At 40.0% G+C, this 20,084-nt stretch overlaps 1 protein-coding gene across 4 annotated transcripts in view; it reads right to left on the bottom strand.

Moving 5' to 3' along the window:
* Nucleotides 1–1,438: 1,438 nt before the first annotated feature.
* Nucleotides 1,439–20,084, bottom strand: part of Sgf29 (SAGA-associated factor 29) — a 57,848-nt gene continuing 39,202 nt past the window's right edge. For all 4 annotated transcript variants that reach the window (XM_053780070.2, XM_053780069.2, XM_053780071.2 and 1 more), the window contains 2 exons: nucleotides 4,624–4,852; nucleotides 1,439–1,846 (listed from right to left, as the gene is read on the bottom strand). In XM_053780070.2, the coding sequence (XP_053636045.1) occupies nucleotides 1,662–1,846; nucleotides 4,624–4,852 (414 nt within the window). In that variant the 3' untranslated portion in view covers nucleotides 1,439–1,661. The remainder of the gene's footprint in view (nucleotides 1,847–4,623; nucleotides 4,853–20,084) is intronic.

The raw sequence follows: 20,084 nt of genomic DNA, 5'->3' as shown, positions 1-20,084 counted from the left end.
GTCCATTCCATTGTTCCAGTCTACCAAACTCATAGCTACATTACTAGTATTTCTTTTATTCTGTCAACTGAGTAAAAGAAACCGCCCATTTACCTATTTCAACTACCCAATAAAGTGGTCAGAAATCAGTAATTTGGCCAATTTCACACAAATTTCAAGAGATGCTAATTTCAAAATAGGGTCTGGAATAAACAATGCAGACATTCCTGGCACTAAAATAACATTTTCTCTGTTCATTAGTCATGTCTCCAGGCCCCTCTTATATTATACCTGCTTCCCATTTTGAATTTTTATTCACACAAAAAACAGAAGGTTTACTGTTATGCAGACTACTGCATTTTTGTAATAATTATATAAATAATACATAATAGACTGGCCAGTTGGACACATATTGGATGGTGATGTCATTTGTTTACTCTTGAACACCAGCAAAATCAAACATTTCTGCTACTTTGAGCTCAATTTCAAGGTACTTTCTGTCTTAAAACCAGAGCTCAATTTCAAGGTACTTTCTGTCTTAAAACCAATCAAAATCATATCTGTTTCTGTAATATATCTTTCATTCTATCAAATGAGACCAAAAAAATGAGAATACAACATAAAAACCATATGAAAATACAATGCAGAGTCGCTGTTTTGCACCAAAAACACTGTCGCAGTTTTTTTCTCATGCACCGCGTGCTGCAGGATTTTTTTTATATAGTGCACACTTACCCCACAGACCTACTCTCTCATATGTAGATCCAAATTTACTGGTCACAGCTTATCTGAGTGAGCTGAGCTCATGGCGACCGACAGTGGCTTCAGAGCCACCTTATCTTTTATGGACAAAGTATTGTGTATGTGCTTTACACAACGAGAAGCATTTGCTTTATTTGTTGGAACCATGGCCAGAAGTGAGCAGGTTATAATAATAAATGGAGAAAAACAAATTGGACTGACTTATGCAGCAAGTAGCACCACCAAACAGTAGCGGCAGATTGGCGGTGGCGACCCCGGAAATTTAAAATTAGGCTAGCCGAAATTAGTGCTGGACTACCGATGGAGCCAGATTACTGATGGCTGACCTGTACTACTGTATAGAGAATATTTCACTTAACTTACATATACTTGTGTTGTCTCCAAATATGACACCATAAGTATCATTATATTCATTCATGGGAAGGTGCTAAGTCCATAAAATTCATACAGTGCCACATGGCAAAGGTATTAGGAGAGGACAAAAGCAAAGAGAAAAGTTGGGAACAGGAGTTACAGATGATGTAGCAAAGAGACAGAGTCTGAATTAAGGGCAGCAAAGGAGTGAACATCACATTGTTTTGTGTCTATAGTTTATGATTGGGTAACCAATGTTAGATCATCTCTAGCCATAGTAAAAGCAATGAATAAATAGTGCATGATACTAGTGAGACATTAGGGTTAAATTGGATACAACACATTCAAGAATATTTTATTCAGGGCAATTTTTTTTTTTCTCACAACAAATTTAGTGTACACATACATTAATTTGGATGTTGCTGTTAATGCCTGTACTGTAATATTTCTCAGATAATATTTTCCTTAACTACAGTAAAACTGTTGTTGTTCTTTATGCTAAATGTTGAAAACAAATTAATTTTATATGTTTAAGATTTTATTACAGCATTTCTGATATCACAAATTCATTTCTTCTTACTGACTTCCTTAATCTGTATAACATATCTCTGTGCAACCATCAATGGTGGAGAGAAACCATCTGCATAAGTAGGGTCCTCAAACAGCACTTCATATTCTTCTGTTGTTAATGTGGGCAGCCGATTGATGACTGCCTTGTAGAAGCAAGTGGTTTGGGGATACAGAGCCATAACTAAGGAAGAACATTTTTATACTGTTAGTTTTCAGCAATAATCCTGTTATGTAATGTTTAAGTATAACTGTGAATAATATTTGCAAACATTATGTAGTTGCCATAACAACTTTAAGATTTTCTAAATAATTTATAGTAATAATAACAATAATAATTAAAGTAAATTTATTTATTTTTATTTATTATCACACTGGCCGATTCCCACCAAGGCAGGGTGGCCCGAAAAAGAAAAACTTTCACCATCATTCACTCCATCACTGTCTTGCCAGAAGGGTGCTTTACACTACAGTTTTTAAACTGCAACATTAACACCCCTCCTTCAGAGTGCGGGCACTGTACTTCCCATCTCCAGGACTCAAGTCCGGCCTGCCGGTTTCCCTGAACCCCTTCATAAATGTTACTTTGCTCACACTCCAACAGCACGTCAAGTATTAAAAACCATTTGTCTCCATTCACTCCTATCAAACACGCTCACGCATGCCTGCTGGAAGTCCAAGCCCCTCGCACACAAAACCTCCTTTACCCCCTCCCTCCAACCTTACCTAGGCCGACCCCTACCTCGCCTTCCTTCCACTACAGACTGATACACTCTTGAAGTCACTCTGTTTCGCTCCATTCTCTCTACATGTCCGAACCACCTCAACAACCCTTCCTCAGCCCTCTGGACAAGTTTTGGTAATCCCGCACCTCCTCCTAACTTCCAAACTATGAATTCTCTGCATTATATTCACACCACACATTGCCCTCAGACATGACATCTCCACTGCCTCCAGCCTTCTCCTCGCTGCAACATTCATCACCCGTGCTTCACACCCATATAAGAGCGTTGGTAAAACTATACTCTCATACATTCCCCTCTTTGCCTCCAAGGACAAAGTTCTTTGTCTCCACAGACTCCTAAGTGCACCACTCACCCTTTTCCCCTCATCAATTCTATGATTCACCTCATCTTTCATAGACCCATCTGCTGACACGTCCACTCCCAAATATCTGAATACATTCACCTCCTCCATACTCTCTCCCTCCAATCTGATATCCAATCTTTCATCACCTAATCTTTTTGTTATCCTCATAACCTTACTCTTTCCTGTATTCACTTTTAATTTTCTTCTTTTGCACACCCTACCAAATTCATCCACCAATCTCTGCAACTTCTCTTCAGAATCTCCCAAGAGCACAGTGTCATCAGCAAAGAGAAACTGTGACAACTCCCACTTTATGTGTGATTCTTTATCTTTTAACTCCACGGCTTTTGCCAAGACCCTCGCATTTACTTCTCTTACAACCCCATCTATAAATATATTAAACAACCATGGTGACATCACACATCCTTGTCTAAGGCCTACTTTTACTGGGAAATAATTTCCCTCTTTCCTACATACTCTAACTTGAGCCTCACTATCCTCGTAAAAACTCTTCACTGCTTTCAGTAACCTACCTCCTACACCATACACCTGCAACATCTGCCACATTGCCCCCCTATCCACCCTGTCATATGCCTTTTCCAAATCCATAAATGCCACAAAGACCTCTTTAGCCTTATCTAAATACTGTTCACTTATATGTTTCACTGTAAACACCTGGTCCACACACCCCCTACCTTTCCTAAAGCCTCCTTGTTCATCTGCTATCCTATTCTCCGTCTTACTCTTAATTCTTTCAATAATAACTCTACCATACACTTTACCAGGTATACTCAACAGACTTATCCCCCTATAATTTTTGCACTCTCTTTTGTCCCCTTTGCCTTTATACAAAGGAACTATGCATGCTTTCTGCCAATCCCTTGGTACCTTACCCTCTTCCATACATTTATTAAATAATTGCACCAACCACTCCAAAACTATATCCTCACCTGCTTTTAACATTTCTATCTTTATTCCATCAATCCCGGCTGCCTTACCCCCTTTCATTTTACCTACTGCCTGACGAACTTCCCCCACACTCACAACTGGCTCTTCCTCACTCCTACAAGGAAGTAAATTTATATCCTTAATTAACTACATAGTAAACTCAAGGTTTAATGAACTAATGGAAGAGGGGGAGTGAGTTTATTTTGCCATGATAAGAACAGTAACTGACAATCATGTAACCAATGAACTGTCTGTTGTTTCCAAATCAAGTGGCCCACCAGATTTTGTCCCATAATTCCAAAATCCATTAAATCCAAGTCCCTTAAACCGAGGGTTTACTATCCTTGAAAAATATTTGATGCAGATCTGTTAATAGTTTATCAGGCAGGATCTTTTATATTAATATAGCTCTATATAGCACATTATCAATCTTCTTTCAACAAACCAGCCATATCCCACCAAAGCAGGGTGGCCCAAAAGGAAAAACAAAAGTTTCTCTTTTTAGTTTAGTAATTTATTCAAGAGAAAGGGTTACTAGCCCTTTGCTCCGGCATTTTAGTCGCCTCTTACGACACGCATAGCTCACAGAGGAAGAATTCTGTTCCACTTTCCCATGGAGATAAGAGGAAATAAACAAAAACAAGAACCAGTAAGAAAATAGAACATAACCCAGAGGGGCATATGTATATATATACCTGTCTATGCATGTGCAGTGTTACCTAAGTGTAAGTAGCAGCAGCAAGACGTACCTGAAATTTTGCATGTTTATGAGACAGAGAAAAGACACCAGCAATCTTACCATCATGTAAAACAAGTATAGGCTTCTGTTTTACACTCACTTGGCAAGACAGTAGTACCTCCCTGGGCAGTTGCTGTCTATAAGATATATTTCAGTGTGTACCCAAATGCTACATGAAAACTTACCAATAGAACCTTTAGGGTACAAAGCTTCTGGATTTACTTCTGGGTTGGCTCTCATCAGTGGGAGAGGATAAACTCTACGACGACTCAGGGTATGACGTTCCTTCTGTTCTTCATCAATGTCATCAACCTCGTACTTGTTTGTGGTAGTGTTGTAGCTAACAACTTCTGCCAGGATCCAGTTGTCCTCTCCTTCACTACCCCTTACTAGACAAGCTACCATGTCGTTCACCTGGAATTGTTTAATACAAAACCACAAAAAAATAGACTCCTATATAAAACATTTGAATTATTCAGTGATAATTGGATCAATAATATACAGTAAGTGCTCATGATGGAAAAAAAGAATTATTTCTGGTCAGGGTCACTGTCTGTGTGGTGTTTGCATGTTTGTTTTTGAAATGTGTGGTGGACGGAGATGCTCCTTACAATTTTCACTTTGCAAACATTTATTCCTTGATTTAACCCTGTTGCAGAGAGTGCTAAAGGTGCACTGTGCACTCCTGATGTTTATATCAGTTAGCCTATGGTAAAATTGCATTTATTATATGTCGTTTCAGTTAAAGTCGTAGTTTCCAAGAACCTAAGAACAGCACTAAGTGAGGACGTACTATAATTAATATAAGCTGCTCCTCTAATCTGGCTGAAAATTTATTGAGAATTATGGTTAAGAAAATTCTGAGGGAAAATACAGTACATGACTTCCTTATTTCCATGTACTCACAGATCTGTTTCTATGGAGCATGTTCGTATAAATAAGAAAATGTTGTAATTTATTTTCAAATAGTGATGGCAAAATATGAGACTGTCAATCATCAATCACAGTGATCTACCTCAATGGGATCAGTTTCACTTCCATCGAGCTATGCATAAGTCACAGCTCCCTTTAAGTTTGGCCTAGACATGAGATAATGTGTCTGTGCAGTAGTATGAACAATGAAAAAAAAATCCTGCTCCATGTAATACATGATGGGAACATTTTACCTTTGACCTAGTACAGTGGAACCTCGGGTTATGAATTTAATCCGTTCCGTGGACTTGTTCGTATCCTGATTTGTTCATATGTTGGGTCAATTTTCCTCATTTAAATTAATTGAAATGCAATTAATTCGTTCTAGCTGAATTCCTGCTCTCGGGAGGCATGACAAAATAACTCTAATATCAACTCTATGGCTTATTTATCTGTCACAATTCATCTAATATGACATAATAAACAATATAAATAACATAGAAACCTGATATACACTCTAGAATGAATAAAATATGTCATTACATGGACGGCGGAGGGAAGAGGATTGCTATCAGGAGTGGTCGCGCATTCTCACTATGAAAACATCAGAGGTGTTATAAGAGAAAACGGGATTTGTGAGGCTAACTGAATTAGATCTGGTGTACATACGGCATTTACATACCTTGGAGAAGAAATGCACAGTGGCATATCCTGTCAGTTCACACTTTTCTTAAGAACTGCCCCTCAAGGAAGGCTCCTTGATGATGGTGTGGGGCTCTTGATTTAGGGAACTGGCTCTGTGCTCCAGTTCCCCGAATTAAGCCTGAATACCTTCTCCCCCCAGGCGCTGTATAATCCTATGGGTTTACCACTTCCCCCTTGATTATAATAATAATAATAATCTTAAGAACTGTTATGTACAATTTTTATATTTATCTCACCACGCTACGTATCTCCTGTGAGCTGTATCTCTGTCAACCATATCAACAGCAGCTTTTCCATCTTTTCATTGACAGAGGTCCACTGCTTAGAAATTACTGTAATGCCCTTTGCTGGCACTACAGCCTTTATAGACTCCTTCTGCTTTAGTATTGTACATATAGTAGAGGGGCTACGCTTGTACTCAACTCGCTAAGTCCTCAACCCTTGTACCTAGTCTGTGCTTATTAATTATTTCTTGCTTTAATTCCATGCAAATCAAACTCTTTTTCTTCTCGGCACTGTCCATTCCACTTGCTTTCTTGGAACTCATGATCAGAAGAAAGAAATCTGGCGAATTAACTGCACAAAACGTAAGGAAATCACAACAATTCCTTGCACCGCAAGGGTAACTCCATAAGCACATGTGCACTGGTGACCATTGTTTGCTGTCTGGTGGTGGTGTTGTCAAACTAAATTATACGCAGTACGTACATACATGTACTATTATTATTATAATTATTATTGTACTATTACATATTATTATATTATATATTATTATATTATTTTCTTTCTTTCTTTCAACACACCGGCCGTATCCCACCGAGGCGGGGTGGCCTAAAAGGAAAAAGAAAGTTTCTCCTTTTACATTTAGTAATATATATATATATATATATATATATATATTTATATATATATATATATATATATATATATATATATATATATATATATATATACAGTGGACCCCCGCATAGCGAACTTAATCCGTGCAAGAGGGCTGGCCGTTATGCGAAATGTTCGCTATGCGAATGAATTTTCCCCATAAGAAATAATGGAAATAAAATTAATCCGTGCAAGACACCCAAAAGTATGAAAAAAAAATTTTTTTACCACAAAAAAATGTTAATTTTAGTACACACAAACTGAAAAAGGCATGCACAATTACATGACACTTACTTTTATTGAAGATCTGGTGATGATTGATGGGATGGGAGGAGGGGAGAGAGAGTGTTAGTGTTTAGAAGGGGAATCCCCTTCCATTAGGACTTGAGGTAGCAAGTCCTTTTCTGGGGTTACTTCCCTTCTTCTTTTAATGCCACTAGGACCAGCTTCAGAGTCACTGGACTTCTTTCGCACAACATATCTGTTCATAGTGGCCTGTACCTCTCGTTCCTTTATGATTTGTCTAAAGTGGTTCACAACAGTGTCATTGTAACAGTCACCAGCACGGCTTGCAATAGCTGTGTGAGGGTGATTTTCATCAAAAAAGGTTTGCACTTCAAGCCATTTTGCACACATTTCCTTAATCTTTGAAGTAGGCAATTCCTTCAATTTCTCTCTCCCCTCCTTTGAACCAGTTTCCCCAGGTCTGGCCTCTTGCTCTTGAAGTTGATCTATCAGCTCATCAGTGGTTAGTTCTTCATTGTCCTCCTCCACCAACTCTTCCACATCCTCCCCACTAACCTCCAACCCCAAGGACTTCCCCAATTCCACAATTGATTCCTCAACTGGTATACTACTCCTCTCAGGGTTAGCCTCAAACCCTTCAAAATCCCTTTTGTCTACACATTCTGGCCACAGTTTCTTCCAAGCAGAGTTCAAGGTTCTCTTAGTCACTCCCTCCCAAGCCTTACCTATAAGGTTTACACAATTGAGGATATTAAAGTGATCCTTCCAAAACTCTTTTAGAGTCAATCGAGTGTCTGTGGTCACTTCAAAGCACTTTTGAAACAGAGCTTTTGTGTACAGTTTCTTGAAGTTGGAAATGACCTGCTGGTCCATGGGCTGCAGGAGAGGAGTGGTATTAGGAGGCAAAAACTTCACCTTAATGAAGCTCATGTCCCCATAAAGTCGCTCTGCCACGTCTGTAGGATGACCAGGGGCATTGTCTAACACCAGGAGGCACTTAAGGTCTAATTTCTTTTCAGTTAGGTAATCTTTCACATTGGGGGCAAATGCATGGTGTAACCAGTTATAGAAAAATTCCCTAGTGACCCATGCCTTACTGTTTGCCCTCCACAGCACACACAAATTATCCTTGAGGACATTCTTTTGCCTGAACGCTCTGGGAGTTTCAGAGTGATACACTAATAAAGGCTTAACTTTGCAATCACCACTAGCATTGGCACACATCAACAAAGTAAGCCTGTCTTTCATAGGCTTATGTCCTGGGAGTGCCTTTTCCTCCTGAGTAATGTAGGTCCTGCTTGGCATTTTCTTCCAGAACAGGCCTGTTTCATCACAATTAAACACTTGTTCAGGTTCCAGTCCTTCAGTTTCTATGTACTCCTTGAATTCATGCACATATTTTTCAGCCGCTTTGTGGTCCGAACTGGCAGCCTCACCATGCCGTATCACACTATGGATGCCACTACGCTTCTTAAATCTCTCAAACCAACCTTTGCTGGCCTTAAATTCACTCACATCATCACTAGTTGCAGGCATTTTTTTAATTAAATCGTCATGCAACTTCCTAGCCTTTTCACATATGATCGCTTGAGAGACGCTATCTCCTGCTAGCTGTTTTTCATTTATCCACACCAATAACAGTCTCTCAACATCTTCCATCACTTGCGATCTTTGTTTCGAAAACACAGTTAAACCTTTGGCAAGAACAGCTTCCTTGATTGCCGTTTTCTTGCCCACAATAGAAGAGATGGTTGATTTTGGTTTCTTGTACAACCTGACCAGGTCGGTGATACGTACTCCACTTTCATACTTATCAATGATCTCTTTCTTCATTTCAATGGGTATTCTTACCCTTTGAGGTGTAGGGTTGGCACTAGAAGCTTTCTTGGGGCCCATGGTCACTTATTTTCCAGAAACAGCACCGAAAACACTGTAATAATACGAAATATTCCGAGTGTATGCTTGAATGTTACCGCGGAGGCTGGCTGGTAAACAATGGGACGGGCGGCACATGTGAGGCTGGCTGAGGGCGCACATTGGACGCGTCTCGGACGAAGGCCGCTGAGCGGGTTTTTGTCCACTATGCGGGGCAAAATTTTAGCGAACAAAGCGTCCGCTATGCGGATTGTTCGCTATGCAAGGCGTTCGCTATGCGGGGGTCCACTGTATATATATATATATATATATATATATATATATATATATATTATTATTATTATTTTTTTTATTATCACACTGGCCGATTCCCACCAAGGCAGGGTGGCCCGAAAAAGAAAAACTTTCACCATCATTCACTCCATCACTGTCTTGCCAGAAGGGTGCTTTACACTACAGTTTTTAAACTGCAACATTAACACCCCTCCTTCAGAGTGCAGGCACTGTACTTCCCATCTCCAGGACTCAAGTCCGGCCTGCCGGTTTCCCTGAATCCCTTCATAAATGTTACTTTGCTCACACTCCAACAGCACGTCAAGTATTAAAAACCATTTGTCTCCATTCACTCCTATCAAACACGCTCACGCATGCCTGCTGGAAGTCCAAGCCCCTCGCACACAAAACCTCCTTTACCCCCTCCCTCCAACCTTTCCTAGGCCGACCCCTACCCCGCCTTCCTTCCACTACAGACTGATACACTCTTGAAGTCATTCTGTTTCGCTCCATTCTCTCTACATGTCCGAACCACCTCAACAACCCTTCCTCAGCCCTCTGGACAACAGTTTTGGTAATCCCGCACCTCCTCCTAACTTCCAAACTACGAATTCTCTGCATTATATTCACACCACACATTGCCCTCAGACATGACATCTCCACTGCCTCCAGCCTTCTCCTCGCTGCAACATTCATCACCCACGCTTCACACCCATATAAGAGCATTGGTAAAACTATACTCTCATACATTCCCCTCTTTGCCTCCAAGGACAAAGTTCTTTGTCTCCACAGACTCCTAAGTGCACCACTCACTCTTTTTCCCTCATCAATTCTATGATTCACCTCATCTTTCATAGACCCATCCGCTGACACGTCCACTCCCAAATATCTGAATACGTTCACCTCCTCCATACTCTCTCCCTCCAATCTGATATTCAATCTTTCATCACCTAATCTTTTTGTTATCCTCATAACCTTACTCTTTCCTGTATTCACCTTTAATTTTCTTCTTTTGCACACCCTACCAAATTCATCCACCAATCTCTGCAGCTTCTCTTCAGAATCTCCCAAGAGCACAGTGTCATCAGCAAAGAGCAGCTGTGACAACTCCCACTTTGTGTGTGATTCTTTATCTTTTAACTCCACGCCTCTTGCCAAGACCCTCGCATTTACTTCTCTTACAACCCCATCTATAAATATATTAAACAACCACGGTGACATCACACATCCTTGTCTAAGGCCTACTTTTACTGGGAAAAAATTTCCCTCTTTCCTACATACTCTAACCTGAGCCTCACTATCCTCGTAAAAACTCTTCACTGCTTTCAGTAACCTACCTCCTACACCATACACTTGCAACATCTGCCACATTGCCCCCCTATCCACCCTGTCATACGCCTTTTCCAAATCCATAAATGCCACAAAGACCTCTTTAGCCTTATCTAAATACTGTTCACTTATATGTTTCACTGTAAACACCTGGTCCACACACCCCCTACCTTTCCTAAAGCCTCCTTGTTCATCTGCTATCCTATTCTCCGTCTTACTCTTAATTCTTTCAATTATAACTCTACCATACACTTTACCAGGTACACTCAACAGACTTATCCCCCTATAATTTTTGCACTCTCTTTTATCCCCTTTGCCTTTATACAAAGGAACTATGCATGCTCTCTGCCAATCCCTAGGTACCTTACCCTCTTCCATACATTTATTAAATAATTGCACCAACCACTCCAAAACTATATCCCCACCTGCTTTTAACATTTCTATCTTTATCCCATCAATCCCGGCTGCCTTACCCCCTTTCATTTTACCTACTGCCTCACGAACTTCCCCCACACTCACTACTGGCTCTTCCTCACTCCTACAAGATGTTATTCCTCCTTGCCCTATACACGAAATCACAGCTTCCCTATCTTCATCAACATTTAACAATTCCTCAAAATATTCCCTCCATCTTCCCAATACCTCTAACTCTCCATTTAATAACTCTCCTCTCCTATTTTTAACTGACAAATCCATTTGTTCTCTAGGCTTTCTTAACTTGTTAATCTCACTCCAAAACTTTTTCTTATTTTCAACAAAATTTGTTGATAACATCTCACCCACTCTCTCATTTGCTCTCTTTTTACATTGCTTCACCACTCTCTTAACCTCTCTCTTTTTCTCCATATACTCTTCCCTCCTTGCATCACTTCTACTTTGTAAAAACTTCTCATATGCTAACTTTTTCTCCCTTACTACTCTCTTTACATCATCATTCCACCAATCGCTCCTCTTCCCTCCTGCACCCACTTTCCTGTAACCACAAACTTCTGCTGAACACTCTAACACTACATTTTTAAACCTACCCCATACCTCTTCGACCCCATTGCCTATGCTCTCATTAGCCCATCTATCCTCCAATAGCTGTTTATATCTTACCCTAACTGCCTCCTCTTTTAGTTTATAAACCTTCACCTCTCTCTTCCCTGATGCTTCTATTCTCCTTGTATCCCATCTACCTTTTACTCTCAGTGTAGCTACAACTAGAAAGTGATCTGATATATCTGTGGCCCCTCTATAAACATGTACATCCTGAAGTCTACTCAACAGTCTTTTATCTACCAATACATAATCCAACAAACTACTGTCATTTCGCCCTACATCATATCGTGTATACTTATTTATCCTCTTTTTCTTAAAATATGTATTACCTATAACTAAACCCCTTTCTATACAAAGTTCAATCAAAGGGCTCCCATTATCATTTACACCTGGCACCCCAAACTTACCTACCACACCCTCTCTAAAAGTTTCGCCTACTTTAGCATTCAGGTCCCCTACCACAATTACTCTCTCACTTGGTTCAAAGGCTCCTATACATTCACTTAACATCTCCCAAAATCTCTCTCTCTCCTCTGCATTCCTCTCTTCTCCAGGTGCATACACGCTTATTATGACCCACTTCTCGCATCCAACCTTTACTTTAATCCACATAATTCTTGAATTTACACATTCATATTCTCTTTTCTCCTTCCATAACTGATCATTTAACATTACTGATACCCCTTCCTTTGCTCTAACTCTCTCAGATACTCCAGATTTAATCCCATTTATTTCCCCCCACTGAAACTCTCCTACCCCCTTCAGCTTTGTTTCGCTTAGAGCCAGGACATCCAACTTCTTTTCATTCATAACATCAGCAATCATCTGTTTCTTGTCATCCACACTACATCCACGCACATTTAAGCATCCCAGTTTTATAAAGTTTTTCTTCTTCTCTTTTTTAGTAAATGTATACAGGAGAAGGGGTTACTAGCCCATTGCTCCCGGCATTTTAGTCGCCTCATACGACACGCATGGCTTACGGAGGAAAGATTCTTTTCCACTTCCCCATGGACAATAGAAGAAATAAAAAAGAACAAGAGCTATTTAGAAAAAGGAGAAAAACCTAGATGTATGTATATATATATGCATGTGCGTGTCTGTGAAGTGTGACCAAAGTGTAAGTAGGAGTAGCAAGATATCCCTGTTATCTAACGTGTTTATGAGACAGAAAAAGAAACCAGCAATCCTACCATCATGCAAAACAGTTACAGGTTTCTGTTTCACAGTCATCTGGCAGGACGGTAGTACTTCCCTGGGTGGTTGCTGTCTACCAACCTACTACCTACTATATATATATATATATATATATATATATATATATATATATATATATATATATATATATATATATATATATATATATATATATATATATATAAATGTAAATGGGGAGCCTTTAATTGAGCTATGTGTAGAAAGAAATTTGGTAATAAGTAATACATATTTTATGAAAAAGAGGATAAATAAATATACAAGGTATGATGTAGCACGTAATGAAAGTAGTTTGTTAGATTATGTATTGGTGGATAAAAGGTTGATGGGTAGGCTCCAGGATGTACATGTTTATAGAGGGGCAACTGATATGTCAGATCATTATTTAGTTGTAGCTACAGTTAGACTAAGAGGTAGATGGGAAAAGAGGAAGGTGGCAACAACAAGTAAGAGGGAGGTGAAAGTGTATAAACTAAGGGAGGAGGAAGTTCGGGTGAGATATAAGCGACTATTGGCAGAAAGGTGGGCTAGTGCAAAGATGAGTAGTGGGGGGGTTGAAGAGGGTTGGAATAGTTTTAAAAATGCAGTATTAGAATGTGGGGCAGAAGTTTGTGGTTATAGGAGGGTGGGGGCAGGAGGAAAGAGGAGTGATTGGTGGAATGATGAAGTAAAGGGTGTGATAAAAGAGAAAAAGGTAGCTTACGAGAGGTTTTTACAAAGCAGAAGTGTTATAAGAAGAGCAGAGTATATGGAGAGTAAAAGAAAGGTGAAGAGAGTGGTGAGAGAATGCAAAAGGAGAGCAGATGAAAGAGTGGGAGAGGCACTGTCAAGAAATTTTAATGAAAATAAGAAAAAAATTTGGAGTGAGTTAAACAAGTTAAGAAAGCCTAGGGAAAGTATGGATTTGTCCATTAAAAACAGAGTAGGGGAGTAGTAGATGGGGAGAGGGAGGTATTAGGTAGATGGGGAGAATATTTTGAGGAACTTTTAAATGTTGAGGAAGAAAGGGAGGCGGTAATTTCATGCACTGGCCAGGGAGGTATACCATCTTTTAGGAGTGAAGAAGAGCAGAATGTAAGTGTGGTGGAGGTATGTGAGGCATTACGTAGAATGAAAGGGGGTAAAGCAGCTGGAACTGATGGGATCATGACAGAAATGTTAAAAGCAGGGGGGGATATAGTGTTGGAGTGGTTGGTACTTTTGTTTAATAAATGTATGAAAGAGGGGAAGGTACCTAGGGATTGGTGGAGAGCATGTATAGTCCCTTTATATAAAGGGAAAGGGGACAAAAGAGATTGTAAAAATTATAGAGGAATAAGTTTACTGAGTATACCAGGAAAAGTATACGGTAGGGTTATAATTGAAAGAATTAGAGGCAAGACAGAATGTAGGATTGCGGATGAGCAGCGAGGCTTCAGAGTGGGTAGGGGATGTGTAGATCAAGTGTTTACATTGAAGCATATATGTGAACAGTATTTAGATAAAGGTAGGGAAGTTTTTATTGCATTTATGGATTTAGAAAAGGCATATGATAGTGTGGATAGAGGAGCAATGTGGCAGATGTTGCAAGTATATGGAATAGGTGGTAAGTTACTAAATGCTGTTAAGAGTTTTTATGAGGATAGTGAGGCTCAGGTTAGAGTGTGTAGAAGAGAGGGAAAATACTTCCCGGTAAAAGTAGGTCTTAGACAGGGATGTGCAATGTCACTATGGTTGTTTAATATATTTATAGATGGGGTTGTACAAGAAGTAAATGCTAGGGTGTTCGGGAGAGGGGTGGGGTTAAATTATGGGGAATCAAATTCAAAATGGGAATTGACACAGTTACTTTTTGCTGATGATACTGTGCTTATGGGAGATTCTAAAGAAAAATTGCAAAGGTTAGTGGATGAGTTTGAGAATGTGTGTAAAGGTAGAAAGTTGAAAGTGAACATAGAAAAGAGTAAGGTGATGAGGGTATCAAATGGTTTAGATAAAGAAAAATTGGATATCAAATTGGGGTGGAGGAGTATGGAAGAAGTGAATGTTTTCAGATACTTGGGAGTTGACGTGTCAGCGGATGGATTTATGAAGGACGAGGTTAATTATAGAATTGATCAGGGAAAAAAGGTGAGTGGTGTGTTGAGGTATATGTGGAGTCAAAAAACGTTATCTATGGAGGCAAAGAAGGGAATGTATGAAAGTATAGTAGTACCAACACTCTTATATGGATGTGAAGTTTGGGTGGTAAATGCAGCAGCGAGGAGACGGTTGGAGGCAGTGGAGATGTCCTGTCTAAGGGCAATGTGTGGTGTAAATATTATGCAGAAAATTCGGAGTGTGGAAATTAGGAGAAGGTGTGGAGTTAATAAAAGCATTAGTCAGAGGGCAGAAGAGGGGTTGTTGAGGTGGTTTGGTCATTTAGAGAGAATGGATCAAAGTAGAATGACATGGAAAGCATATAAATCTATAGGGGAAGGAAGGAGGGGTAGGGGTCGTCCTCGAAAGGGTTGGAAAGAGGGGGTAAAGGAGGTTTTGTGGACAAGGGGCTTGGACTTCCAGCAAGCGTGCATGAGCGTGTTAGATAGGAGTGAATGGAGACGAATGATACGTGGAACCTGATGATCTGTTGGAGTGTGAGCAGGGTAATATTTAGTGAAGGGATTCAGGGAAACCGGTTATTTTCATATAGTCGGACTTGAGTCCTGGAAATGGGAAGTACAATGCCTGCACTTTAAAGGAGGGGTTTGGGATATTGGCAGTTTGGAGGGATATGTTGTGTATCTTTATACGTATATGCTTTTAAACTGTTGTATTCTGAGCACCTCTGCAAAAACAGTGATAATGTGTGAGTGTGATGAAAGTGTTGAATGATGATGAAAGTATTTTCTTTTGGGGAATTTTCTTTCTTTTTTGGGTCACCCTGCCTCGGTGGGAGACAGCCGACTTGTTGAAAAAAAAAAAAAAAAATATATATATATATATATATATATATATATATATATATATATACATATATATATATATATATATAAATATATATATATATATATATATATATACAGTGGACCCCCGCATAACGATTACCTCCGAATGCGACCAATTATGTAAGTGTATTTAAGTAAGTGCGTTTGTACGTGTATGTTTGGGGGTCTGAAATGGACTAATCTACTTCACAATATTCCTTATGGGAATAAATTCGGTCAGTACTGGCACCTGAACATACTTCTGGAGTGAAAAAATATCGTTAACCGGGGGTCCACTGTATATATATAGTGGACCCCCGCATACCGGACGCCTTGCATAACGGACAATCCGCATACCGGACGCTTTGATCGCTAAAATTTTGCCTCGCATACCGCCCAAAAACCCGCTCAGCGCCCTTCGTCCGAGACGCGTCCAATGTGCGGCCTGAGCCAGCCTCATATGTTCCGCCGGTGGCATTGTTTACCAGCCAGCCTCCGCGGTAACATTCAAGCATACAATCGGAATATTTCGTATTATTACAGTGTTTTCGGTGCTGTTTCTGGAAAATAAGTGACCATGGGCCCCAAGAAAGCTTCTAGTTCCAACCCTACAGCAATAAGGGTTAGAATTCCAATAGAGATGAAGAAAGAGATCATTGATAAGTATGAAAGTGGAGTGCGTATCACCGACCTGGTCAGGTTGTACAAGAAACCCAAATCAACCATCTCTACTATTGTGGGCAACAGAAAGGCAATCAAGGAAGCTGTTCTTGCCAAAGGTTTAACTGTGTTTTCGAAACAAAGATCGCAAGTGATGGAAGATGTTGAGAGACTCTTATTGGTGTGGATAAATGAAAAACAGCTAGCAGGAGATAGCGTCTCTCAAGCGATCATAAGCGAAAAGGCTAGGAAGTTGCATGAGGATTTAATTAAAAAAAGGCCTGCAACTAGTGATGATGTGAGTGAATTTAAGGCCAGCAAAGGTTGGTTTGAGAGATTTAAGAAGCGTAGTGGCATACATAGTGTGATACGGCATGGTGAGGCTGCCAGTTCGGACCACAAAGCGGCTGAAAAATATGTGCAGGAATTCAAGGAGTACATAGAAACTGAAGGACTGAAACCTGAACAAGTGTTTAATTGTGATGAAACAGGCCTGTTCTGGAAGAAAATGCCAAGCAGGACCTACATTACTCAGGAGGAAAAGGCACTCCCAGGACATAAGCCTATGAAAGACAGGCTTACTTTGTTGATGTGTCCCAATGCTAGTGGTGATTGCAAAGTTAAGCCTTTATTAGTGTATCACTCTGAAACTCCCAGAGCGTTCAGGCAAAAGAATGTCCTCAAGGATAATTTGTGTGTGCTGTGGAGATCAAACAGTAAGGCATGGGTCACTAGGGACTTTTTCTATAACTGGTTACACCATGCATTTGCCCCCAATGTCAAAGATTACCTAACTGAAAAGAAATTAGAACTTAAGTGCCTCCTGGTGTTAGACAATGCCCCTGGTCATCCTACAGACGTGGCAGAGCGACTTTATGGGGACATGAGCTTCATTAAGGTGAAGTTTTTGCCTCCTAATACCACTCCTCTCCTGCAGCCCATGGACCAGCAGGTTATTGCAAACTTCAAAAAACTGTACACAAAAGCTCTGTTTGAAAGGTGCTTTGTAGTGACCTCAAAAACTCAACTGACTCTAAGAGAGTTTTGGAGAGATCACTTTAATATCCTCAATTGTATAAACCTTATAGGTCAGGCTTGGGAGGGAGTGACTAAGAAGACCTTGAACTCTGCTTGGAAGAAACTGTGGCCAGAATGTGTAGACAAAAGGGATTTTGAAGGGTTTGAGGCTAACCCTGAGAGGAGTATACCAGTTGAGGAATCAATTGTGGCATTGGGGAAGTCCTTGGGGTTGGAGGTTAGTGGGGAGGATGTGGAAGAGTTGGTGGAGGAGGACAATGAAGAACTAACCACTGATGAGCTGATAGATCAACTTCAAGAGCAAGAGGCCAGACCTGGGGAAACTGGTTCAAAGGAGGGGAGAGAGAAATTGAAGGAATTGCCTACTTCAAAGATTAAGGAAATGTGTGCAAAATGGCTTGAAGTGCAAACCTTTTTTGATGAAAATCACCCTCACACAGCTATTGCAAGCCGTGCTGGTGACTGTTACAATGACAATGTTGTGAACCACTTTAGACAAATCATAAAGGAACGAGAGGTACAGGCCACTATGGACAGATATGTTGTGCGAAAGAAGTCCAGTGACTCTGAAGCTGGTCCTAGTGGCATTAAAAGAAGAAGGGAAGTAACCCCAGAAAAGGACTCGACACCTCAAGTCTTAATGGAAGGGGATTCCCCTTCTAAACACTAACACTCTCTTTTCCCTCCTCCCATCCCATCAATCATCACCAGATCTTCAATAAAAGTAAGTGTCATGTAATTGTGCATGCCTTTTTCAGTTTGTGTGTACTAAAATTAACATTTCATGTGGTAAAAAAATTTTTTTTTCATACTTTTGGGTGTCTTGCACGGATTAATTTTATTTCCATTATTTCTTATGGGGAAAATTCATTCACATACCGAACATTTCGCATAACAGCCAGCCCTCTTGCACGGATTAAGGTCGCTATGCGGGGGTCCACTGATATATATATATATATATATATATATATATATATATATATATATATATATATATATGTGGAGTCAAAAAACGTTATCTATGGAGGCAAAGAAGGGAATGTATGAAAGTATAGTAGTACCAACACTCTTATATGGGTGTGAAGCTTGGGTGGTAAATGCAGCAGCGAGGAGACGGTTGGAGGCAGCGGAGATGTCCTGTTTAAGGGCAATGTGTGGTGTAAATATTATGCAGAAAATTCGGAGTGTGGAAATTAGGAGAAGGTGTGGAGTTAATAAAAGTATTAGTCAGAGGGCAGAAGAGGGGTTGTTGAGGTGGTTTGGTCATTTAGAGAGAATGGATCACAGTAGAATGACATGGAAAGCATATAAATCTATAGGGGAAGGAAGGCGGGGTAGGGGTCGTCCTCGAAAGGGTTGGAGAGAGGGGGTAAAGGAGGTTTTGTGGGTAAGGGGCTTGGACTTCCAGCAAGCGTGCGTGAGCGTGTTAGATAGGAGTGAATGGAGACGAATGGTACTTGGGACCTGACGATCTGTTGGAGTGTGAGCAGGGTAATATTTAGTGAAGGGATTCAGGGAAACCGGTTATTTTCATATAGTCGGACTTGAGTCCTGGAAATGGGAAGTACAATGCCTGCACTTTAAAGGAGGGGTTTGGGATATTGGCAGTTTGGAGGGATATGTTGTGTATCTTTATATGTTTATGCTTCTAGACTGTTGTATTCTGAGCACCTCTGCAAAAACAGTGATAATGTGCGAGTGTGGTGAAAGTGTTGAATGATGATGAAAGTATTTTCTTTTTGGGGATTTTCTTTCTTTTTTTGGGTCACCCTGCCTCGGTGGGAGACGGCCGACTTGTTGAAAAAAAAAAAAAAAAAAAAAAAAAATATATATATATATATATATATATATATATATATATATATATATATATATAAGTAATACATATTTTATGAAAAAGAGGATAAATAAATATACAAGGTATGATGTAGCACGTAATGAAAGTAGTTTATTAGATTATGTATTGGTGGATAAAAGGTTGATGGGTAGGCTCCAGGATGTACATGTTTATAGAGGGGCAACTGATATATCGGATCATTATTTAGTTGTAGCTACAGTTAGAGTAAGAGGTAGATGGGAAAAGAGGAAGGTGGAAACAACAAGTAAGAGGGAGGTGAAAGTGTATAAACTAAGGGAGGAGGAAGTTCGGGTGAGATATAAGCGACTATTGGCAGAAAGGTGGGCTAGTGCAAAGATGAGTAGTGGGGGGGTTGAAGAGGGTTGGAATAGTTTTAAAAATGCAGTATTAGAATGTGGGGCAGAAGTTTGTGGTTATAGGAGGGTGGGGGCAGGAGGAAAGAGGAGTGATTGGTGGAATGATGAAGTAAAGGGTGTGATAAAAGAGAAAAAGGTAGCTTATGAGAGGTTTTTACAAAGCAGAAGTGTTATAAGAAGAGCAGAGTATATGGAGAGTAAAAGAAAGGTAAAGAGAGTGGTGAGAGAGTGCAAAAGGAGAGCAGATGATAGAGTGGGAGAGGCACTGTCAAGAAATTTTAATGAAAATAAGAAAAAATTTTGGAGTGAGTTAA

This window comes from Cherax quadricarinatus, chromosome 27 (genome assembly GCF_038502225.1).
Source record: "Cherax quadricarinatus isolate ZL_2023a chromosome 27, ASM3850222v1, whole genome shotgun sequence".
Classification (NCBI taxonomy): Eukaryota; Metazoa; Arthropoda; class Malacostraca; order Decapoda; family Parastacidae; genus Cherax; species Cherax quadricarinatus.
Note: the sequence above shows the minus strand (reverse complement) of the source record. Positions and strands in the feature narration are given on the sequence as shown.